The sequence below is a fragment of the Octopus bimaculoides genome, chromosome 2, assembly GCF_046866305.1.
Source record: "Octopus bimaculoides isolate indiv1 chromosome 2, ASM4686630v1, whole genome shotgun sequence".
Taxonomy (NCBI): Eukaryota; Metazoa; Mollusca; class Cephalopoda; order Octopoda; family Octopodidae; genus Octopus; species Octopus bimaculoides.
In genome coordinates, this window is record NC_142929.1 from 36,392,134 (window position 1) to 36,418,532 (window position 26,399).

The 26,399-nt window shown below is 35.2% G+C and overlaps 1 protein-coding gene across 6 annotated transcripts in view; it reads right to left on the bottom strand.

The window, feature by feature from the left end:
• The window catches only part of LOC106884360 (endoplasmic reticulum mannosyl-oligosaccharide 1,2-alpha-mannosidase), a 67,575-nt gene that overhangs the window by 23,642 nt on the left and 17,534 nt on the right, over positions 1–26,399 (bottom strand). For 2 of the 6 annotated variants that reach the window (XR_016238586.1, XM_014935705.3), the window contains exons 1-4: positions 16,609–16,747; positions 2,607–2,849; positions 715–789; positions 520–592 (exon numbers count right to left, since the gene is read on the bottom strand). Coding sequence is in view for 4 of the 6 variants with exons in the window: in XM_014935705.3 (XP_014791191.1) it covers positions 520–592; positions 715–789; positions 2,607–2,849; positions 16,609–16,707 (490 nt within the window). In the remaining 2 variants the exon portion in view is untranslated. Of the gene's footprint in view, positions 1–519; positions 593–714; positions 790–2,606; positions 2,850–9,815; positions 10,049–15,450; positions 15,683–16,608; positions 16,748–26,399 lie in introns of those variants that run through there. The other 4 variants (XR_016238587.1, XM_014935709.3, XM_089343160.1 and 1 more) reach the window with 3 other exon arrangements.

Here is a 26,399-nt window from a genome sequence, read left to right on the forward strand (position 1 = left end):
ACCCTTCAATGCCATTCTAAAAATATACAATCATATCATCAAAATTTCATAGCTGTGAGATAATGCGTAATTAATTCAAAACAATGTGAATGAAAAGAACATTATATTTGACAGAATGATCCAAATGCTAAAGGGTTAATATTATCAGAGTATCCCTAACTAATACAGAAAATATGTTACAAATTATTCTTCAGAAAGAACTCTGTATGGTTTGAAATCTATCAATTAAGTTGAAGGATTTTGTTCCATATGAAAGGCAAGTGTATAATACAAGTACTTAAAGCATGCCTAGGACATTAGTTGTATGTCATAGATATACAAAAAAGAAACAAATAAACAAAAACTTTATAAAAAAAAAGATAAAAGGGTTTATCAATGTCATGTAAATGGAACAAACACTTTTGCTATGATGACTGAGGTTCCAACTAGTACTTCACAGCCACAGTCATTTCAAATAAAATGAAACTAGAACCGAGAGACTATGTTAGCCTTATTCAAAAGATATTTCAAACAACATACGTCTAAATGCTGCTTCAGGAATGCGTTTCCCTTCAGCTGGTCTATGAATTTGTTTTTCCTGATGACTGTCAAACTACAAAAGAAAACAGAGAGAAACAAAATTAGGAAAAGATGTAAAGATCTTACTGTAAAACATTAATAATGAAAAAAGACAAAATATATTAGGAATGATACTAAAAGAAGGCAAACTATTACCTTAAGAGGTACTTCAGGTGGCTGTAACACAATCTGTTCACCTCCTCTTTGAATAGGCATTTGTTGTTGAGCTCTCTGTAAAAATAAAACTTTTATTTTTTAGAATATCTATATTAAACCAATTCTTCCAATACACAAAACCACACACACACCATTGATACTTATTCTTCTCTACAATGATCTACTCATTGCTACTTCAAATGAAACATACTCCTACACAGACAATGCCATACTTCACTTATGCTTAACCCATCATAAAGAGTCTCAACTATAGTCAAACTGGACATCTCAATCCAGATTTGAATGAATTCCATGTAAAAATGCTTTGTAAACTTTTTGCAATAAGGCCATCACAACTTAATGTTATTGACAACATCAAGGAACAATAAACTTCGTACATGAACAACAGAGTTAAAGTCTCCACTCCTGTAATCTCCTAATATAATAATGAGCAGTGTTTTTATATATTTGTATGTATGTATATATTTGTCCAGAATCATGCTGGACACAGGGGAGGAGAGGAAATAGTAACTCAGTGAAGGAGAAGTAGTGAGAGTAATAGCCCTGACTGGGAGGGAGTGAGAGAAAATAAAAGCAATGAGAGAAAGGAAGGGGTGATAGATGAATAAGGAAGGAAAGGGCGAAAACAAAAAAAATCAGCATTTCACCTCTGTGTGAGTGACTGTGTATGTGTGTGCATGTACTAGGGAAGTATGTGAATGTTTGTATGTGTGATTATTATGTACCTTATTTATATATAAAATACTACAATTAGCTGTTATTATTGACAGCATGTGGCCAGCTAGTAAATATTAGATCTCACAATTTCAGATCATTTATAGGATTCATAAAAACCTCAAGTCTACAGCATTATTCAAATGGATCTCAAAGGCTAGATTCTCACTTTTAAGCTAAAAGATACTTCAGTTATGAATAGTTGTTGATTATACCAAGCACAAATGCAACTTGTATGAGATTAATATACATATATGAGATGTAAAGCTACTATTCACACACAATTTAGACTGCATCCTGGAAAAGGTTATCGAGCAGATTGGTTAAGATACTTTCTCCAACACATATGATGATCATACCAACACTGTATTCTCCCTGTTTTGTCTATAATGGTTCCTGTTCTGCTAAATAAGTAAGATATGAACAATTCTGTCCAAATGTACTGGATCTACCAATCTCCCCTTCTCTTGTTATCATTGCTACCTTATCACTCAAACTCCAAACTAAGCACCAGTTCAATGATTCCTCCCCAAAACTACAATTCTGTCAAACTTATTCTTTGTCCAAATTTCCCCTTCAAGTATTAATATGAATAAGTTCAAGCAGAACGTCAGTAATAGTTATAGACATTGTCCATCTTCCTGGGAATACATTCAAAATAATCAATGGAGATAGAAAGTAAAATTTCCTCAAAATGTTCAAGAATATCAGGGAATTATTTAGTGAAGAACATTACTACAAGATTAAAGACAAGCTTTAGGTGTTATTCATAATTATTATAATTACTACCTGAATAGACATGTGATCTACTGTGAGCAGTTGTATTGCCACCAACCAGGCGGGAAAGCAAAAACAAAGATCAGGAGATAGAAATAAGAGGATCTCTTTTAATGATTTGTAGAAAGCCTTCCAGCAAGCCTTCAGTCATGTCTAGCAAATGAATCTATCAAAGTTGTCCATTTTACACCAGTGTGGTGTGTGCTAATGGACTCTCACAAAACCAGTGTGCCTCAAAGTCTGATTTTGTCCTTTACATTCTTCTTCCAATGCATTAACAACCTACTTCCTGTCACTCTTCATTCTTCCTTAACTTCCTAGCTAGTATCATCCACATAACTAGAAAAAAATAAGAGAGAGAGAGAAGGAAAAATACTTACCTGTATCTCATTAACCTGTTGCTTTGCCTTGTTTTGTTCTTCTAATTCATTCAGCAGTTTAGAACGCAACATTTTGCTTTGGGATTGGAAGAATGACTGCTTCTTCTTCAGTAATTCATTCATTTCTTTGTTTTTGGTTCTTTCAAGTTGGATAACAGGAATTATATACAATGCTGACAAGACACCCAGTAGCAGCACCAGTACAATGACACTGCGCTGCATTTGCGAAAGGCGCTTCCACATCTGTAGGTGAAGAAATAAAAATCAGATCATAACAAGAATACAAATTGGCAAAAAATAATGCTCAGTTAACAGTCAGATAATTGATATCCTTGAATATACCTGTAATGTTCTGTACATCATTACAAGTTTTTTTAATTATTTTTTCATTCAACAAGATGGTTAGATAAAATCCACAGTCTAGGTTGGTTACATTTGGGAATCCAATGATAGTTGCCGCTGATAGGAGCCTGTGGAGGAGGTGCCTGAAGGGCCTATCTCCATGATCCTCCCAGGAATAGCAAGCAGAGAAAATGGATGAATGGACCATTACATGTTTTTAGACATACTTGAAGACTGAAGGCAAAATAAATCATCATCATCATTGTCCTTTAACGTCCGTTTTTCTATGCTGGCATGGGTTGGATGGTTTGACGGGAACTGGCAAGCCAGAGAGCTGCACCAGGTTCCTGTCTGATTTGGCTTGGCTTCTACAGCCACCAGCATGAGCGCTTTCAGCACAGGACTCTTGCAGGCCAATCCTCTTTACCAGGGGATGTGATATGAACACTTCTGCTATGGATGACAGCAAGGTGCCAAGTATCTTAGCCCTTTGTCATCTCATCTGAAGGTTCAGCATTCTGAGGGCATCCTTCAGTACTTTGTCCCATGTCTTCTTGGGTCTCCATCTTCCATGAGTTCCATCCACTTTGAGTGAACGACACTGCTTTATGGAGCTGTCAGCATCCATCTGTATACATATATATATATATATATATATATATATATATATAATATAATATAATATAATATAGGATAAAATCTTTATAAGAATTTATCAAGTAGTCAGCATGAAAAAACCCATCGTTTTTTTCTGTAAATATATATAATTTATATAAGGGCGGCATTATTATATAGTAATGCCCTTATATAAATTATATATATATATATATATATATATATATATATATATACACACACACACACACAAACACAGGGAGTGATGGGTAAATTGTCACCATTTCATATTTTTAATTTCGTGCATGCGCATCGTTTGTTTTTGATTTTGTCAACTACACAGTATAGTAGGGTGAGTTGGACACCATCTGTGAGAAAAACAGCATCATGACGCAATTCACTCTGCCAGAAATTTGGAAATGACATGCCGTACTGCTTGGCATTCGCACTGGAAGCTCCAATACAAACATTTCAGAGTGTTTAGGTGCCATTCTGAGGACACATGCCGAGAGTGATAAAAATCAAACATTCAGCCAACATCATGGTGTTTGGAGTGATTACTAGTGACAGTGATGTAACGCCTCCATTGATCTTCCCACGCGGCCTCAGACTCAACACGGAGGCCTACATCAAGTGCCTAGAAGAGGTAGTGCTGCTCTGGGTTAAGAAGGTGGCTGCTGGAAGACCCTACGTCTGGCAAAAGGACTCTGCACCATGCCACACAAGCAAGAGAATCCAGTCATGGCAGTCAGACAATTTCTGTGATCACATACCCACTAACTCCCCACACTGCAAACCCCTTAATTATTATGTGTGGTTCACAGCTGAGCAAGAGACCAACAAAACTCCTTATAACACCAAGATGAACTGAAGGGAAGGATTATGACAGCATTCACCAACTTAAACAAGAAGGCCATCCAGAAGAGTTGCAGGAGATTCCAAAGTTGTCTGGAGGTTGTAGCTGAAGCCAATGGCAATTTTATTGAATAAATTTACTCGGATCTAGTTCAAAACGGGGGCGCCAGTATTTTCTTAACGAAACACTTTGAAACTTGGGACACTGGTAGAATGTGTCATATAAAACATCTTTTTCTCTTAGTCTTCTTAAGAAAAATTATTATATTGCAACTTATTTCATGTTAAAGTTGTTGTATTTCTGTAATTTCAACCAATGACTGACGTCCATTCAGCCGAATGCAGTAAGTGCTGACTACATAAACAAACGATTCTCAAACGATTCTGGCGGTGATAAAATTATTATTTCCTTGTCAAAAAGTGGCTGAAGAATATTGGCAATAGCTAATAAGCCTTTCTATTATAAGCACAAGGCCTGGTTTTTGAGGGAAGGGTTAGGGTTAGGGCAAATGTTGTACACATACAGTTCAGGCAGATGTTAACGAAATTATATTAAAAATAAAACGAAGGAAAACGAACACACGTGTGTTGCCTCTCTGAAAAATGTCAGAAGTAATGGAGATTAAATACGCTTGACACCGCTTAAACTGCCAAAGGAGTAACTGTAAACAGCTGAATACTTGTCAGTGATTGGTTGAAATTATTGAAATAAGACAATTTTTTACATGAAATAACTTCGAATACAAAACTTTTTTTCTGTTCTATAACACAAAATAGATAAGTATACAAAGTTTGAAAGTCTTTCGGTACCAAAAACACTACATAAAACATAAATGAAAACTGGTGCCCCCGTTTTGAACTAGATCCATTTACTCTTTAGTATTTCAAGATATTTTTATGTAATTTTGGTAAATATATCTGTTAAAATGAGATGTCAGTATTATTTTCATTTTTGTGTAATTTAGACGACAGTTTATTCACTGCACCCTGTATATATATTTGTATATGCACACACACATTTATAGATACATACTTAGTGGTTAGACTGTTGCACTCACAATCACTATTTCATGGGTTTGATTCCCAAAGTAGGTGGTGTGTTGCGTTCTTCAGCAAAACACTGAAAAGCACATTGTGACCAGTGAGGTGTAACATCTGATAGTCTGATCAGTCACATGAAAATATGATAATTTTATATATATATATACACACACACACAGGTACAGGCATGGCTGTGTGGTAAGAAGCTTGCTTCCCAACCACATGGTTCTGGGTTCAGTCCCAATGCATGGCATTCTGGGCAAATGTCTTCTACTATAGTCTCTGGCCGACCAAACTCTTGTGAGTAGATTTGGTAGATGGAAACTGAAAGAAGCTCTTTGTATATATATATATATATATATACATATATTTATTCACATGTGTGTGTATCTTTGTGGCTGTGTTTGCTTCTCCCCCCGCCACCATTGCTTAACAACAGATGTTAGTGTTTACATCCCCATAACTTAGTGGTTTGGAAAAGAGACTGATAGAATAAGTAAGTACAAGGCTTACAAAGAATAACTAAAACCATTTAAGGTGGTGCTGCAGCATGGCTGCAGCCAAATGACTGAAACATGTAAAAGAATAAACACACACTCACACATATCATCATCAATCAGTTGGATGACTTGCCTGGACTAATAAGTCATATTGGTTTTTTGATAGCTGAATGTCTCATCTGTGGACATGACAGCAGTAGTTTGCAAACAGAAATGATTGATTCTCCTGGTCACTGACAGTCTGTTGACTGTTCATCTGCTCACCATCTACTGACATTTGCCATTTATTCAATAAGCTCATCTGCTGAAATAGTTTACATCCATCATACTGATTCCCATGATTTCAATGTAACCCTGTCTCGGGTGGTTAGCAAGTGCTTAACCTTGTCAAGGGGCTCCCCATGATTTGCTAACCTCTAATTAACCCAAAGCTGAGATCCTGAAAGGTGCTACTACTCTAGGTCAGAGTAGACCTAGGAACAATAGCAGCTAAGAGGTGGTTCTGCATTCCTCAAAACTTTGGAACTCCTGAACCAGGGACCCACTAATGGATGCGGGTCATACTCAGAACTTAATACACAGATATATATATATAAAAAGACCCTCTTTGGTCATGAATGGCCATGGGACTGCACCTAGAAACCTCCCCTCTGAGGCACAAGTCCGGGCAAGATTGTTTATGGAAAACTAGCAGTTACCCATGCATACCAACCTTCCCTTAAGTTATAGACTAGTTTCATCAAGTTAAAAAGTAAAAGAAATACAAGATTATTTTTAACTTATAACTGTTGTCATATGAATATGTGTGAATGTAGTAAATGTTCAATACAGTGATACCTTGCAGTACGAGTTTAACTTATTCCATGACCGAGCTTGTTTTACGATTTACTTGTTTTACAAATCAATTTTCCCCATTGAAATTAAAATATAACTAATCCATTCCAGCCCAACAAAACCACTTTTTTATAGGCTTTAACACAGAAATGGTGTAGTTTCTAGGAAAATGACAATTGTAAAATCAGAATAAAAGAAAATGCAAAAGAAATATGTAAAGTGGTTTTATAAATTTAATTACCTCAAAGATGGGATGATTTGTGTGTGAGGAAGACGATGGGGCAGGGAGGAGGAGGATTATTGTTTGGAAGGAGAATCTCTTTCCATTATGACTGCAGGAAGAAAGAACAATTTCTGACATTTTCTCTCACACTTTGCTTAATTTAGGCATTTTGGACACACTTTCTTCACTTTTCACACTTGCAGGTTGTTTCATTAAAAACATCAAGAGAAGTTTGCTTTTTCCTGCCTTTCAAAATGTTACGAAAATGTTCCAGAGCAGTGTCATTAAATAAAGCACAACTTGTAAATATGTTTTCTGGATGATATTTTTCATTCAGAAACATACTGCCACTTTGTCAACACTGCCTTTATGTCACTCGTAGAGATAGCCTTCTCTGCTACACTGTCCTCCTCCGGAGAACCAATGTTGTCCACCGCATCCGAATGTTGCTGCACCTGAAGCTGCAGGAGTTTGTGTTGTAAGCTCTTCTGAGTATTCCTTGATGAGATCATTAATGTTCCCTGGACTTGCCAAGAGACACTATCTCCTTGACTACAAGTGTCTCACACTCAAACCCTTCAAAGTCCCTTTTGCATATGCAGTCAGACCACAGTTTCCTCCTTGTAGAATTCAGCGTTCTCTTTGTTACACCCTGCTAGGCCATATCGATGGTTTTCAGACAGTTAACAACATTGTAGTCTCCACAATCGAATCCCCTGGGAGTTGATCTTCATTGATTCACAGGAGAAGCAATTTTTCCATCTCTTTGTGGATAGATGTGCGTTGTAACAGCCTTGATCTTGTCCTTTTTCTTCAGGATGGTGCAGATCATTGACATACTTTGGTCATATTGACATGCTATGTCCACTACACACACTCCTCTCTCAAGTTTATCAATGATTTCCTTCTTCAATTCTATCATAATCAGCTTTTTCTTTTTCTCAACATTGTCTTTTGCACTAACCTTCTTGGGACCAATAGCTAACACATTAGCTATTATAAAATAATAGCAAAAAATGCACAGAACTAAAAAAAAACTCTGGGAAAAACACAACAAGATAAACATGTGAACTGAGCGATTGGGAGACTGTGTACGAGCTTAGTGTTAACTAGTGGTCACTTGTATGAAACTTGCTTGTAGTGTGGATTTCCAGTCGTACTTCAAGACAAAAATATGCATGAGCCTAGGCTCATACAGCAAATTACTCGTACAATGGTGCACTTGTACTGCAAGGTTCTATTGTATACAGTTGTAGCTAAGAAGGAACTTATTTAATTTGACAAGTAGTTCAAAGAAAACTAACGGCACAGAGTATCTAGAACAGTGTTTCTCAACCATTTTTTTTTGTTACCTATGGACCCCATTGATTCCTAATTTCACTCTACTAAACACCCCCCACCCCATAGCCATTTGATACTTAAAGCTCCTATTACATTTTTTGAATTAAATATCATTAGAAATTGTTTTGTAAAAATTGTTAAAATGTTTTGTACATTGCAGAAGTATAACCAACTTAATGCACATACATTTTAACAACAAAATCTTATATGGATCCCACAGGGTTATATGGATCATTGTTGAGAACCACTGATCTAGAATGACTACATGATGAAGAATATTTTCATGTTTTAATTAATCCAATGAAATCAAACACCAACAGTCGAAACTATTTTAAGCAGCTGTTCTTTGATGGTTGTATCAAAATATTTTAGCTGAGGCTATTAGGAGGCTGAAATAAAATACAAAATTATTTTCTTTTTCAATTAGCAACTGTCCTAGATTGGTTTATAAACATAATGGAAATGAGTAAGCTTAAGAAATATGATTTAAAACTAATTAAGGAAAGGAAAGTTTACATGAAAATAGTCAAATCCTATGGGAAACTTGCCAGTTTAAGGTTTGGGTTAAGTTATCAATATTCCATTATCAATATTCTTATGGCTTCTTTTACATACAGTAATTTAGCAGTTTCTCTATCAGACTCAGCTTACTTTGATTAATTGTGACTATTTTAAGTTTTTCTAGTTTTCCTCGGTGTACTTCTATTCAAATTACTATTTATATCTGTTAGCTACTGCAGATTTTGAATGTAACTATATTTTACTGGAAGCTTTAGTTTAATATGGTAGTAAACAACTATTTTTAAAACAGCTGTAGCATCTTGAAATTAGAAGAAAGTAGCCAGGACTAATTAAGAGATAGTAAAATCCAAAGATATTGACAAAACAGTGAAAAACCATCATGATCTATATAAATATTAGATTCACAATCTCTTGTGATCTTTCATAACAACCACACAGACTCCATTGCAAAGATTATATTTTCTCAAAGACAGAAATTCAATCTTAAATGGTAGCTGACACTATGAAACATATATGCACCTTTCACTAGTGTAGGACTCATGTACCTAGCATAATGCTAGGTACGATTTGGACCTTTCTCAAAGTAAAAGGTATTGTAGGACAATCCCAAATATTTCTGACTGAGAAAACTTAATGCATGTTACACAGCTGGGCAAATACTAAATGTGAACCACAGATCCACTGCTCCAGTAATACCTGCCTGAGCTTAGTTTGGCGGTTTGGGTATCTTTTACTTGTTTCAGTCTGGGGTACTGCCTTAAAAGGTTTAGTCAAACAAAGTGACCCAGTACTTATTTTTAAAGTCTGATATTTGTTCTATCAGTCTCTTTTGCAGAACCACCAAGTTATGGGGATGTAAACAAATCAACACTGGTTGTCAAGCAGAGGTGGTGAGGGATCAAACACAAAGAGACACACACACATATATGTACTCACCTCTTCAGCAAGACACCTGCTCCTCTCCTATCAGTTTCTTATTCCTCTCGTCTATACTTTGCTCAGTCAAGGGGTCTTATCTTGTGGGCATTTGGTGACTTTTCCTGAGCTGCTGCTACATAAAAAGTGCCCAGTACACTCTGTTAAATGGTTGACATAAGGAAGGGCATCCAGCTGTGGAAATCATGCCAAAACAGACATAGAACCTGGTGGAGCCCTCTAGCTTGTTTGTTCTTAAACCAGCCAATCCATGCCAGCATGGAAAAAAGGACATTAAATGATAATGATATATATATATATATATGTATGTATGTATGTATGTTATTTCTTTATTGCCCACAAAGAGCTAAACACAGAGGGGACAAACAAGGACAGACAAAGGGATTAAATCGATTACATCAACACCAGTGCGTAACTAGTACTTAATTTATCGACCCCGAAAGGATGAAAGGGAAAGTTGACCTCGGCGGAATTTGAACTCAGAACGTAACATCAGACGAAATACTGCAAAGCATTTCGCCCGTATGTATGTATTTATATATACACAACAGGCTTCTACACAGTTTCTATTTACCAAATTCACTCATAAGGCATTGGTTGACCCAAAGCTACATTAGAGATACTTGTCCAAAGTGTTGCATAGTAGGACTGAACCTGAAACCATGTGGTTGCAAAGTGAGCTTTTTAACCACACAGCTTGCCCAGTTTGTTCCTCTATGCATGTAAATTTTGATGGTGGCCTAAGTAGTAATAGGTACGTGTATGCTATTGCATGTAGATCTGAATTAAATGGAGTGGATAGTATTCTTAGCATGGAATTGTACAAGCAGAGTGGGGTGTCATAGATGTATCAGGGTATTTAGTGATGTAGTGCCAGGGACTGTGGGTTGTAACTTACTTAACAATGAACTAGAGGCAATTCTATGTAGTTACTTCACCTGATATAAATAGCAGCCTAATTTTCTTTAAACTACTTTCTACTGTTTGATGCCTGAATGTTTGAGATGAATTATAAATAAATTTAGGACTATTAACCCCATTTTTTGAGATGAAAAAAATCTTCCAACATTTGCAGATACTTATTCAAATATTGAATACTGTTTCCTCTCTGAAAACAAGGCTTAACCCTTTTTTCTTAACCAGATTTCTGTTGAACCACACAGCATTTGTTTCAATTAATTTTGAAAATAATGAAGAATTTGGTAAAACATCTTGGTTGTTACTAAGCTAGTCACTGGAACATAAACTAACAAGGAATTTTAATTTAGATCACTTTATATAGAAAGTTTGTTTCATAGAAATAGGGGCAGTCTAGGTTGTATCAAAAGAGTTAATGTCTGAAAAATTATGTTCCTGTCTGAAAAATTATATTACTGTCTTAAAAAAAAAAAAAATGAAAAGGAAAGCACACTGAAGAATTTAATTCTATTCTTTCTTCCTGCTATAAACATTTATGTATCCTTCCCATTATAAACATTCATGTATCTTCTTGGGAAACTTCTATTATCATCATCATCATCATCATCGTTTAACGTCCGCTTTCCATGCTAGCATGGGTTGGACGATTTGACTGAGGACTGGAGCAACCGGATGGCTACACCAGGCTCCAATCTAATTATGTAAAGTTGAAATATTTTTTCTTACTTTCAATGCCAACAATGACACCAGAACAAAGAGGGTTTATATGTCAATGCTTGCTGACATATAACAGTGACCAGGTTTTCGTTATAGTAGAAATATGGATTTCTTACATGAACCAAAGAAATGTTTAGAGGAAGAGAAATAATCTAGCATTTTTAAGAGCATCAATAATCAGCGAGGTGAGATATTTACAGTTGAAAACAAAGCTGAGTGGGAAACTTGGTTTGCAAAGAACTTCTTATCTACTGTACTTGCCATAATTAACAGAAATACAGAAGTATCTTGCAAGATTGATGGCTTTAATAATCATCATCATCATTTAACATCTGTTTTCCACGCTGGCATGGGTCAGACAATTTGCCTGGAGATAATAAGCTGGAGAGTTGCACCAGGCTCCAGTCTGTTTTGGCTTGGTTTCAATGGCCGGATGCTCTTCCTAACACCAACCACTCTACAGAGCATACTGGATGTCTTTTACTTGTCACTGGCATGGGTGCCTTTTATGTGTCACTGACACAGGTACCTTTTATGTGTCACCAGCACAAGTGTCTTTCACGTGTCACCACCACAAGTGCCTTTTATGTAGTATTTAAAAACTGTTGCAATCTATCAGATGAAATAGATTTACCTAATAACATACAACTAGTTTATAAATAGTTTTATTCACTTGATCCTCCATTCCGTCTCGTCATCATTAATATGGCTTTCATTCTGAAATATCTGTATTATAGAGTCTTTCAAGTGACTCGATCTTGTATCATTGTCACTGAGGCTTAATGCTTTCAGATATGACTTCATGTCTTCCTTTCTAAGATTCATCTTGCAAATACCTTCTATGACTAACTCATATTTTTTTCACTCAGAATGCATCATCCAATTCCATTATGCCTATACAAGTACAGTCATTTCTCCTTCACATATCAGTTCATGCTTTTCAAAATCAGTTGCTTTCTCAACTCACTTGCACTGAACCATTTTTATAAGATAATGTTACACATCTGATATCTAATATTAAACTGAATTTTTTCTAATCACTACAAATCCGCTATATTCACTCCCCATTTCACTGTTATTTGGCATTACAGTGCTTATGTATGCCTTATAGCCTGTCTTTTAAGCTGAAAGTGAAGTGCTTTGTTATCTCAAAAGTTAGTAAGTTAGTAAAATGTAAAGTATTTTCGATATTATTTCCAAGAGAGACATTCATAAATCTATCAACAATAACCTTTAAAAATTTTGCTACTCTTAAAGTTTTAACAATAATAAATAAAACTGCACTGTTTCAAGAAAACCATGATTAAAAACAAACAGTAATTTGAATATAAAATACTTCTCCACTGAAGTAGCAAGGTTCAAAATTAAACAACAGGAGTGCAAAATATATGTAGAATTAATTAATCAATTTATGTTAAGGTTGCAATTGAATATTTGCTGAACAATGAAACCACATGCTTATTATAGAAGTCTTATAACTCAGTAGAGAGTATGGACATGATCTGTAAACTTCTTAAATGTGTATGGAGCAAGTTAACTTAGTAGAGCTAATTTTGATCCAAGTGACATAAATAGGAAGATTTACATTCACTATTGCAAGTCAACGAAACAGTACTTCTAATATTTATAACATGATTTATATTTTTAAAACTTGTATCTACGTGAAGCAGTTGTCATTTGAACCAGATCAAGGATTTTGCTTGTTTGGCGATTACTTTCAATGACATATGTTAAATATGTTAATATTGATGATGTGTAATAAGTGAGAATGTGCTATAAGAATGTAGAAGAGAGGAGACAAGTTAGAACAGTGGTTCATATAAAATTCTGTTAAAATATATGTGAAATAAATTGCTTAAACTTCTACAATACACAAAATATTAAAATTTTTTTAAAAATACAATTCCTATTAATATCTAATTATAAAAATACAGTAGGATTTTTTGTTATATTCATTGAATGGCTATGAAGATCTAATAGAGTAAAATAGGAATCAAAGAGGTCCATGGACAAAAAATGGTCCACTGAGTTAGAAGTAGATCCACAAATTATTTAAGACTTTATGAAAGCAGTTCTCCTGCATGCTGAAGAAACTAGAGCTGTTACTAGTAAGACTATTCTAACCAATTTAAAACGTTTTATTATTATTATTATTATTGAGTGAGAGAGCAGTGCATGCCATCAAAGTGACACTGGGGTAAAATATACGAAGCCCATTATACCCATCATGACTACCCGTCTGATAAGGGTACACCAGGCACATTGATTGATAATATTGAACTTATCATAATATTGAATAAAGTCTCAAAAAGTCACATAATCATCATCTATAATTTCTGAAGTTCACTTTCCTATATATGTGTAAGTCAAATGGAAATCATTGAGGTAGATTGTTATGGCTAATGCTCTTCCTATTGCAAACTGTCACCTGTTTTCAAGCAATTTTGTTCATAAAGTTTAAATTTCTTACACCTGTATCAGCTTGCACTACATGTAAGCATAGCTCAAATCTTGTCTCATCATTAATGCTAAAGTTAGGCTTTTTTGCAATCACTTATACTACATTTCCAATAAACCTAGCTCATTCTATTTTTCTTTTTTTGAGCTCTTTGCAAATCTTGGTTTATTTTAAGGCAATTTCATAAGATGTCATTATGTATTATCATTGGGAAAACGTGTACGTAACCAATTACAAACTCTTTTGAACACTAGCTGCATGGATATAATCAGCTGATCGTTTCAGACAGTTAATGACTGTATATTTGAACAAAAAATATACTCTGTTTTTAACTTATAGCCACATGACTCTTACAGAAAGGTGTTATCTTCAACTACTTAATAGTAGTATGTAATAGGACAATAAACTTAAATCTTTCTTTGAAATATTATGTTCAGCATTGAAATAAAGATGCTGTTAATCTGGAAGCTTGTTCTCAAGACTAGAGATGACTGGGATGAATATTAGCATCTTGCTGTTTATGTTTAATTCATTTAACATTTCTACAATCAAATTTTTGCTTCTTAATTACAATCAGGCCCCCAGCTATTATATCAGCAATCATCTGCTGTTTCCATGCGTGACATCACGTGTGAAATTGTAGTAACTTATAGTATCAATGAAATAAATTCTATATAATTCCATTAACACATCATTCAAATTTTACTGGATCAATTCTTTTTTCTCTTGTTGTCCAACCTGTTTAAAGCTGTATATATACATATATATATATATATATATATATATATATATATATATATATATATATGTGTGTGTGTGTGTGTGTGTGTGTGTGTGTGTGTGTGTGTGTGTGTGTGTGTGTGTTTAAAATTAACATATATCACATAACTGGTTTTTATAACAAGACTAGAATAATTCCAATTTCCTGCATGTACAGAACCCTTAAATCCTACGAACAATTTTCAAAACATTTCTAAGCCCCTCCTTTCCGTTTACACGTTAGTGTGTAGTTTAAAAGAAAAAAGCGTCTTCTATATTCAACTTTGACCTGGCATGAAACGTTTTAAAAGCAGGAAAATAGGATATATCTTGTTTAAAATAATTGTTCATAGGTCACAGATACTACACACACACACCCATACACAGAGAAAAAAAGGCAACAAGATCAACATCTAACGTGATGTCAGGGATATTTTTTTTAGTTTCCTCACTACAGTTTTCAAGAATCATTGTAATTACAAATTAATGCGTGTGTGTATGAGAGACTTATAGAATGAGATATACATAATTGAGCCAGACTAAAAGCTATCTGTAATAAACAGAAAAGGCATGAAGAGAAAGGCAAAATAAACATGACAATCAGTAAAGTTAGCATGATTTTCACTTGAAAAGTGAAGTGAATTTTACAAAATTAATGGTACTTCTGAAAAATTGTTTAATGTGTTTATATATATATATATATATATATATATATATATATATATATAAAATATGAACAGCAATGTACAACTAGCATAATAATAGTTTTAAGAGAAAACAAACAATTGTAGCAGTCGTGATCGTTCCGATGAGGAGATTGAGGGTCAATGAAGTTAGCAGCATACAGGGAAAAGAATCTGTTTCCATCTCAACTTCAATATTATTGTTTATATGGTATAATAATAAAAAGCAACTTTCTCACGCGTTTGTCTACTTAAAAAATGCTCTTAGAAAAAACAAACAAACAATTAAAATAAGTTAATGAACAACGTCGAAAAATGAATGAAAAACTGGCAAATTTATTATATTATGACGATTGAAGAAGCAGGGTTAGGAAAGAGGCAACTTGACTAGCTTTTATCAACAACGTATTTACTTTACATTACAATAGATAGGATAACAAACAATAGAATAGGTTTCAGACCGAAATATCAACAGATCAAGAATTATATATACAAAATCATCAGCTATAGCTTAAATTCTGTAAATGTCAAAAATATATATTCAATAGAGGGAGCGTGGTTTTCACATTGAAAGCGAATTTTACAAAATTAATGACAGTTTAACCTTTTATATATATATATATATATATATATATATATATATATATATATATATATATATATATATATATATATATATATTATACACGCACATACTAGAAAATTCCTCACATTAATGAATCCGTTGAATTTTGCAATGAGATTCTTTCACACCTTTCTATGAAATCTATCCAAAACATCGAAAGGATTACTCATAATGAAAAGAAGCGACAATACATTCTGATCGGAAAATAATAATAGGAATAAATTAAATATATAAAGGGGTTGTGAGTCAAGTTGTGTCATTCCTATTGCCAAATTGTTTATAAAAAAGACTTAAGAATTCGTCAGCAGTGATTACGACAGTGGCGGGATACTACTATCTTCCCGAAAGGGGGATGTGTAACGAATAACAAAACTTCATAATACAAAATGAAAAAAACGACTTTTAAGGCTATTTCAAGGATACGTTTTTTTTTTAAGGAATACACAGTAAATTTGCCATTATAATTAGCAGCTCTTGTGATGCGGCATAGTAGCTCGCACATATACGCAGAACGTGGTATCATAAAAAAATATAACACATACATGTAGTAACTTGAGAAAGCGTAGGGTGATGCAGGTAGACATTTATGTATATAATATGATTTATAGCCATTCTTTAGTGAATATAACTTACCCTCCATAGAGACTGTTTCCGCCTCGCTTTGTTGTTGTCATATGAACTATCATAGTTTATGTCGACAGCAAAATTCTCCTTAACATACGCGCTGCTCATCGTCGAGCGACTCACTAACAGCCGGCTACACTATTTACTTGCTCTTGTTTTCACTCTTGTTTCCACATTTAGTATCCGCAAGAGGGCGTCCCACAAAGTGCTGATTAAATTTTTTTTTTTTTCTTATTCACATTGAGCAAAATCAATATAGCAGGTATCTCATAAGTTAGACAGCTTTTGTTAATACATTAATGCTTAAATGCAGTCTTAAGGAGCACACACAAACACATATATATATGATATGTGTGTGTGTGTGTGTGTGTGTGTGTGTATATATATATACAAACATTGAAAGACACAAAGAAGGAGTAAACATATGGACAAGTTTATATCTTCTGAACAGCAAATAGCCAAGATTGACTGCAAAAACCTATGACGTGGAAAAGAAAAATCCCTACAAAAACAAGAAAAAGGCCAACAATGATGAAAAGCTTCCAAACGGGCTTACCAAACATATTTTCATGAAAGTACCAGATTTAGCAAAATAAAAGTACCAAATTTTGCTCAAAAAATACCAAAAATCTGTTGAAAAGCATTGTATATATTATTCATAATGTACAGGGCTTTATTTTAAAGTGACTACACATTTAATGTACTAACTTTATAATTAGAAGGTTGTGTCATCGACAGGGTGAAGTTCCTCTTTGTACCAATGTCCTTGTCCTTCTTTTAATTTAGCACTAAGATCTGCATTGGATGTATAAGTCATGCAGTTTACATCATGAAAAGACGTTTTGAATGTAGCAGAGCATTGATTGTTTGGGTATGCCATTTAGACCTATTCTTGGCTTTAATGTTATTTAGGACTGAAAATATTTTCTTGGTTGCAACTGAAGAATGTGGCAATGATAGGAGCTGAAACAAAAAGCATGATCGAGCCAGATAACGAGCTTCATCTCCACATTTTTCCTTAGAAATTTTATACCTATAATCTTCTGGTTTGGTAGCTTCAGATATATCATTGTTATCTTGAAGTTTAAGCTCTCTCTATTCTTTATTAAGAGCTTCAATCTGACTCTCCTGAACAATATTTGGAAATTTGCATGCCAGAGGAACAATTCAACTTGGACCAATGCGATCACGAATGCTAACTGGTTCTAGTGCCTCTAGAAGTTTCAGATTACAGAAGAAATCATGTGCAAAGAAGAGCTGAAAAAATTCCTCCAAGGTGTACATAAAAATTTGATGTTTACACATGAAATTTTTTCAATTCAGTTGTACTAATAGATGAAGCTTTCTTTATGTAGATGCTTTCAACTTTTGCTCCTCTGTAAATTTCAGTTATGGGAAGATACACTGATGGATCTTTGATGTTAATTTCATGTAGCTCTTTATTTTTCACAATTTCTTTTTTAACAAAATTGCTAAGTATTCCCTTAATAGTACATGTAATAGATTTGTGCAGTTTGTGCATAGTACCAAAAGTATGACTGCACACCAAAAGTACCAAATTTGGTACAATAGTACCAGGTTCGGCAAGCTTGCTTCCAAAGTGATGATAAATCATCAATTAATTAATAATGGTTTTATATTTTGGCACAAGGCCAGCAATTTCAGGGAGGGGATAAGTCAATTACATTGACTCCAGTGTTCAACTGGTATTTATTTTATCAATCCTGAAAGGATGAAAAGCAAAGTTGACCTTGGCAGAATTTGAACTCAGAACATAAAAAGATGGATGAAATGCCATTAAGCGTTTTGCCCAGATGCTAACAATTCTACCAGCTCACTACCTTATCATCAATTAATAATCCTTTCTACTAAAGGCTCAAGGCCTGAAATTTGGGGATAGGGGAATAGTCCTCAACTGGTACTTATTTTATTCACCCTGAAAGGATGAAAGGCAAAGTCAATCTTGGCAGAATTTGAACTCAGAACATAAAGATGGACAAAATACCACTAAGCATTTTGTCCAGCATGCTAATGATTCTGCCAGCTCACTGCCGTATCATTAACTAATAATGATCACAGATTTGTTGCTATTTTTCCCTAGTGGCAAAGAGGAAGGAAGCTTTCATGCTTATTATAGAATGGACTGCTACAGTCTCTCAAAAACTAGGTGAAAGATTAAATCTACCACCCAAGTAAAAATCATTTTGATTTTTGGCTGTATTACCACAAACTATAAAAAGACATTTATAGTTACACTGTTCTGCTATTGTATCAAAGCAACACCATACATTAAATCACCTGATTTTAACTTGAGATGTATTGATTGTCATGGCAACACTGAGTCTAGATATTCAGAAAAATGAATCAATTATATCCATAAAATTTTCTTGACATGATTGTGGCATCTTGAACATGGGACATCACAAGTCTGATGGTGACTTTTGGGTTTGATAGGGGTTTGGTTGCTATTTCTTGCAGTCTAGCTACCATACAGACTTATCAAAATTTGTAGGTATTTCTATACATGCAGTAAAGATGGCTACTGCACTTGTAGCATTAAGTATGTGCATATATATGCATTGTTGAATATACTGATAAGTGTCATCAGTTAATCTCATAATCTCTATCCATGTTTATAAAGACACATACATAAACTTGCACATGGGCAGAGAAATCAATATGTGTGTGTGTGTGAACATATGAAAATATAACTCATGGTTGTGTGGTAAGAAGTTTGCTTCCTAACCACATGGTTCCAGGTTCAGTCCCACTGCATGGCACCTTGGGCAAATGCCTTCTACTTATAGTCTCAGGTCGACCAAAACTTTGTAAGTGGATCTGATAGGCAGAAACTAAAAGAAGCCCATCATGTGTGTGTGTGTGTGTGCATGCGTGCGTGCACATGTGTGTGTCTTTGAATCTGTGTTTGTCTCCTATCACCACTTGACAACCAGTATTGGTTTGTTTATGTTACCATAACTTAGTGGTTAGGCAAAAGCAACTGATACAATAAGTACCAGGCTTTAAAAACCTAAGTCCTGGGGTTGATTCATTCAACTAAAAATTCTTCAGCATGGCTGCAGTCTAATGACTGAAACAGATTATAGATAAAAGATATAAATCAGAATAAAAAAAAAAATGATAAATTTCTTTATAGTTAACGTGTGTATATGAAACACAAAGAATTTGTACTTGAATTTGGTTGAAGCCATGTGCTAAAAGTTGGATCTAGTTGGATCTATAACTAAGGTTAAAGCATAATGCACCAAATATTCACACATAGTATGTAGGTGTGGCTATGTGGATAAGAAGTTTGTTTTGAATTCAGTCACCTTAAGCAAGTGTCTTTACTATAGTCCCAGGTTAACCAAAGGCTTCTGAATGGATTTGATAAAAAAAAAAATTGAGAGAACCCCCTTGTGTGTGTGTGTGTGTGTGTGTGTGTGTGTGTGTGTGTGTGTGTGTGTGTGTGTGTGTGTGTCCTTGTCTTGGTAGTGCATGGTAGTGTCTTTCTCATGACAAGCAGTGGTCATTCATTTCCAATATTCTTCAAAAACATATCTGACCATGGGGAAATATTACTTTACTTGAAAACAAGCAAAGGTCAGCAACAAGAATGTTACCCAGCCATAGAAAATCTGCTTCAATAAACTTTGATGATGAGTTAGGATGTGCTGTGTTAAGTAGTCACCTGCATCAAATTATTCCTAGAGTTCTTATGACTCTCACACATGGATTTCAGTAACAATGATTGATTTCCATTTTTTTGTTTTTCTTTTGCTGCTTTCGTGGATTCTCAGGACTCTCTGTCACCATCCAATTCCATCATTATGAATTTGGAGCTTGAACCATAGCGAAACTTTCATTAGCTGATGGATGCCACCCCCATGGATTCTTTGCAGTTACTCTCTTGATAGAGCTTGGTGATCCTGACTTTTGATCTCCTAGGATCCTTCCACTCAGCATCAATCTAAGAAGCACCATTGACGTAATTGAGCTCTTCCTGTGCCTCTTCACAATCTGCTATGCTGCAGTCTCATGACTTCACCACACCCCAGGCAGGCAGGCTGGCTAAATTGGCCCTATGCCTTGCCAAAGAGCAGCACATATCTATGCAGGGCATGGTCATTACTCTGTGAGGTATTTTCAAAATACCCACATACCCATCTCTAGTTACTGCAACTCAAAATTTCTCCACTAGATTTTCTCTTTAGATCCAAGAAATACTTTAGTCCCTATCAGCTGCTGATCCTCTGGAAAACTAAAACAAGACCTATGTTGGAATACTTCTCATATCAGTAGTAACCAAATTACTCTCTACTCATACCCTACTGCTGCAGCTACACACACAAACAATTTGAATCACATTTTAAAGAAGGTCATCAAATTGATGGGTAAAGATTCAATCACAAACCGGCTTCAACTGTTGACTCACACATTCCCTATTTCTTCTCTCTGCCTCTTCTACAATGGCTTCTGTTCCTCTGAAGTAACAAGCAGCATATATTCACCCCACTCCACAGCCTTGCATTCCACTCATCTCTCTTCCACCTGTTACCTCTATTATGCCTTTCTCCCCATCTCTGCACTAAACACTTTTATGTGTCTTTCCTCATCAGAACTGTAACCTTCTGGAATTCTCTCTCTCTGGTCTATTTTTTCTATTGATGTTCAACCTGATCAGCACCAGTTACATCAAAGCTCATGGGAACTGCCCCTTCACTTCAGATTTATAAAAAAAATTAAATGAATAAAGGGAGCCACTGTTATATCCATGTTCCACTACATTCCACCTCAGTCAGAAAATATTTGTTATTGTTTTTGTTGTTCTTGTTTAGCCCAAGATGAAGCCTGCTCAAACTTGTGATTAATGGTATCTTAATCATGACCATCCTGTCTGTTTGTATGTCAGGTTTTATATAATCCAACACTTTTATTGAAGAAAATAGAGTGTGATTTGATTGATGATTTTTAGCTGCTATTTCTAACAGTTAAGTTGATTGACCATGTTCAGGTTCCTTCAATAACATGTCATTCAAATAGTAAGATTTAAAGCAGAGATAAAATTGAAGGCAACACACATAAACTATACAGAGGACACAGTAATTAAAGAAGCAGCAGATTTAAAAGTTAAGGATAAAGAGAACTACAAATAAAAACAAGAATATTATGAAAAGAAATCACGATAGAGGAAGTATTTAAAAATAAATGACAAATCTAATTGTGACATTTTTAATACCCACATGCAGTTGACCTGTTAGAAATCCAACATAAAAATATGAAACATAATTTTAGATCAAAATACAATTAAAAATAGATGTGGTTGTGTGATAAGAAGCTTGCCTCCCAACCTCATTGCATGGCACCTTGGGCAAGTGTCTTCTACTATAGTTTCAGGTTGACCAGAGCCTTGTAAGTGGATTTTGTAGCGGGTGACACATGAAATTTTTCGAGCGAGATCGTTGCCAGTGCCCCTGGACTGGCTCTTGTGCGGGTGACACATGAAATGCACCATTTTGAGCATGACCGTTGCCAGTGCCGCCTGGCTGGCCTTCATGGGATTTTCGAGCGAGATCGTTGCCAGTGTCCCTGGACTGGCTCTTGTGTGGGTGGCACATAAAATACACCATTTTGAGCGTGGCCGTTGCCAGTACCGCCTGACTGGCCTTTGTGCGAGTGACACGTAAAAGCACCCACTACACTCTCTGAGTGGTTGGCGTTAGGAAGGGCATCCAGCTGTAGAAACTCTGCCAAATCAGATTGGAGCCTGGTGTAGCCATCTGGTTTCACCAGTCCTCAGTCAAATCGTCCAACCCATGCTAGCATGGAAAGCGGACGTTAAACGATGATGATGATGATGACGACGACGAGCTTCTTTCAGTTTCCGTCTACCAAATCCACTCACAAGGATTTGGTCAACCTGAGGCTATAGTAGAAGACACTTGCCCAAGGTACCATGCAGCAGGATTGAACTTGGAACCATGTGATTGGTAAGCAAACTACTTACCACACAGCCACTCCTGCACCTATGCATATCTATGTGTGTGTGTGTGTGTGTGTGTGTGTGTCTTTCTGTCCGTGTTTGTCCTCCCATCACCACTTGACAACTGGTGTTGGTGTGTTTGCATCCCTGTAAATTAGTGGTTCAGCAAAAGAGACTCATAGAATAAGTACCAAGCTTAAAACATAAGTACTAGGGGCGATTCATTTGAGTAATAATTCTAGGCAGTGCCCTTAGCATGGTTGCAGTCTAATGACTGCAACAAATAACATACAAAAAACAAAAAAAAAACAAACAAAAAACAGATAAAAGAATGCAAGGAGATTCATCTTTGCTGTTAAATCACTAATGATACAATTCTTAAGTACTTTAAAATTTTAAAAATTATTTGTAGCAGTTTGAGGTATTTATTCCTGGTACAGATTTTTCTTATGATGAGTATGTGCTTGTGTTAAGCCCCTGTTATTTACATTTAAGTGGGTGGACTGCTATTTTAATGTTGCACATTCTATGGATGATGAGAAATTTATTAGACTTGTCAATCAAACTTAGGAGGTGACTCATTCACCAATTGACTATACTGAAAGTATGTGACAGTCCAGATATTGTTCTTCTTCTTCTTCCTCCTCCTCCTCTTGCTCTTCTTGCTTCTCCTCCTCTTGCTCTTCTTGCTTCTCCTACTCCTCCTCCATTGTCATCATTGTCATCATCATCATAATTGTTGCCATCATCATCATCATCATCATCCAATGTCTGTTCTCCATGCTGTCAGGGGTTGGGTGGTTTGACAAGAGCTGGCAAGCCAGAGGGCTACGACAAGTTCTGTTGTCAGTTTTGGCTAGGATTTTATGGCTGGATGCCCTTCCTAATGCCAACCACTTTACAGAGTGTATTTGGTATTTCTTATCATGACACCCTTTCCCTTGAATAACATCAGTGGCATGGAGAAGGGAGGCTAGTATGCATGGGTGACTGCTACTCTTCCATAAACAACCTTGTCTAGAGTTGTGCCTCGGAGGGGAACTTTCAAGGAGTAATCTCATAGTCATTCATGACCAAAGAGGGTCTTTACTCTTTACCCTCTATGGCTAGATGCCCTTCCTAATGTCCACCACTTTAAATAGTTTGCTAGGTGCTTTTTATATGGCACCAGCACCCATACCAATGCATTTTATGTAGCACTTTGGTTTTAGGATCTCAATTCTGTTGTGGTGGGCAGGTCTTCTCAAGTACAGTAATATGCCACATATCTCGTTGGTGGATACGTATCATGACATACCCTGAAGGCACTAACTTCATTTGTCTATAGCCTCTCATATGTGTTATTTTATTGATTTTGTATTGGACAGAGTCAGCTTATTGCACTCCCAAATACTTGTATTTGTTTCATTAGGTTCAACATTTGGCTGTTTGAAATGGCCATTCTATGTGGTTTTTGATGTTGCACCTTCAAGTCATCCATATAGCAAGGGTTACTGAGTGTGACCTTTCCCTTTTATAGAGATATCTTCTTCAAAGTTGTCTTTGGGCTGATCTTTGAACTGCTTCAAAAACCTGCTGAAAACCACTTTGAAGAAGAGTAACATCAACCCTTCAAAAAAGTAGGACACCAAGATTGATTGTTTAATTTGGCATTCTCTATGCTAGAGGGGATTGAAGATATGGGGGAGAAACTCACTCAACACCACCATGAGAGAAGAATAAAATGCAGGCTCCTAATCTCTCCAACCAAACTTTTTCATGAAGCTATACATAAACATTGGGAAGCATAGTCATCAAAGAATCCATAAACTAAAGGATAAAATGGTCATCATTGAACTTGATGACAACCATAAGCATTAAGATATTCTGCTTACATTTTCTAGAGTAATTCAATCAAAGATTTTAATATCATTCCCTTTGGAAAATTTCATTATTGATTTTTTTTGTTTTTGTTTTTTTGTAGTGATCTTCCCTCGTGTTTTTTGTGTTTCTTCCTAACATCTTCCATTTGTCCAAATTCCTCTGAATGAACTTTGTTAGCCTAGTTTTGTGATGGTGGAAAATATCATATTCTTTCTTACAATCAATTATAATTATCATTAGTATGAACTACCACTGCTGCTACTGCCACTGCCGCCGCCACCACCACCACCACCACCACTACGACTACTACTACTACTACTACTACTACTACTACTACTACTACTACTACTACTACTGCTGCTATAATTTTGAAAAAGTTTTGTCATTTGACCTTTGAAATGTGCTGCAAATACAAGATATTTCTCACATTGATTTTATTTATATACGTACGTATGTACGTACATACATACATACATACATATATATATATATATAAATTTATATATACATATACATACATATATATATACATATATATATATATATTTATACATGCATACATACATACATGCATACACACATACATAACATACATACATACATACATACATACATACATACATACATACATACATATATGTGTGTGTGTGTGTGTGTGTATGTATGTATGCATGTATGTATATGTATACTCACATAAATGAAATGCCATTATTATAACAGTAATTTCCTTTAACATTTAACTTTTTCCTACATGTGCATGGCTATATTGATTACAACTGATAATCTGGAAATTATATGGATTTTTGGTGATGTGATGTGAACTCGATCCTATCTACAACAGGAAGAAAAGCTTTATAGCTGGGTCTACTTCTGAAGTATGACAATTGAAAGTTTGTTAATTTCTTTAGCATTGAAATTCCGAATTGAAAAACAACAATGTCTGAGTTCAGTCTTGTATATCAAAACAAAGTTACTTTGTTCTCCTCTGGCATGAATGTCCATTTAGGAAAATTATCACACTTGTTGCATTTGTATAAAATGATAGACAAAAAAGAATTGAATTAAAAAAATCTGCATGGCTGTGTGGTTAAGAAGCTTGCTTTACAATCATGTGGTTTCAGGTTCACTCTGTGACACCTTGGACAATTGTCTTCTACTCTAGCCTCAGGCTGACCAATGCCTTGTAACTTTGGTAGATGGAGGCTGTGTGGAAGCCTGTCATATACATACATGCATATGTATGTACATATGTATGTACATGTGTATGTATGTATGTATTTATGTATGTACGCCTTTGTGTTTGGCCCCAATACCACTTGGCAACTGGTGTTGGTTTGTTTACATCCATGTAACTTAGTGGTTCAGAAAAAGAGGTCAATAGAATAAATAACAGGCTCAAAGATAAGTACTGGAGTTGATTTGATTAACAAAATCCCCCAAAGTGGTGCCCCAGCATAGCCACAGTCCAATGACTGAAACAAGTAAACATCTTATCTACTTCATATTTGTACCACTGTCTACATTAAATGCAAAGTTTAATACTCAAGAGTAGTTATAAGACCAGTGGCTGATAGTTCATGTCCTATCACCAGCCAATCAGTTCTTGATATGTATACAAAAACTGCATAAATTAAATAGGATTTTTGCTTTATATATCTTTTATCTTTTCTTTTCTGTACTAGCAGGATTTTTACTTTATATATCTTTTATTTTCCCTTTTCTATACTAGCAGGAGAGCAGGGTATGCATATTAATACATTTGCATATTAACAATATGGATAATGGAAAATATCACAGGAGAGAGTTCTACATACTAAATACAAATGTGGTATATCCTCACATATATAATATGGTAAACTGAAAAACTTTGATTAACTGAGATTATCCAAGTTATCAGAAGACAAAACTCTTTCTATTACATATGTGAAAATCTACTGTATTTGCATATTGCAGA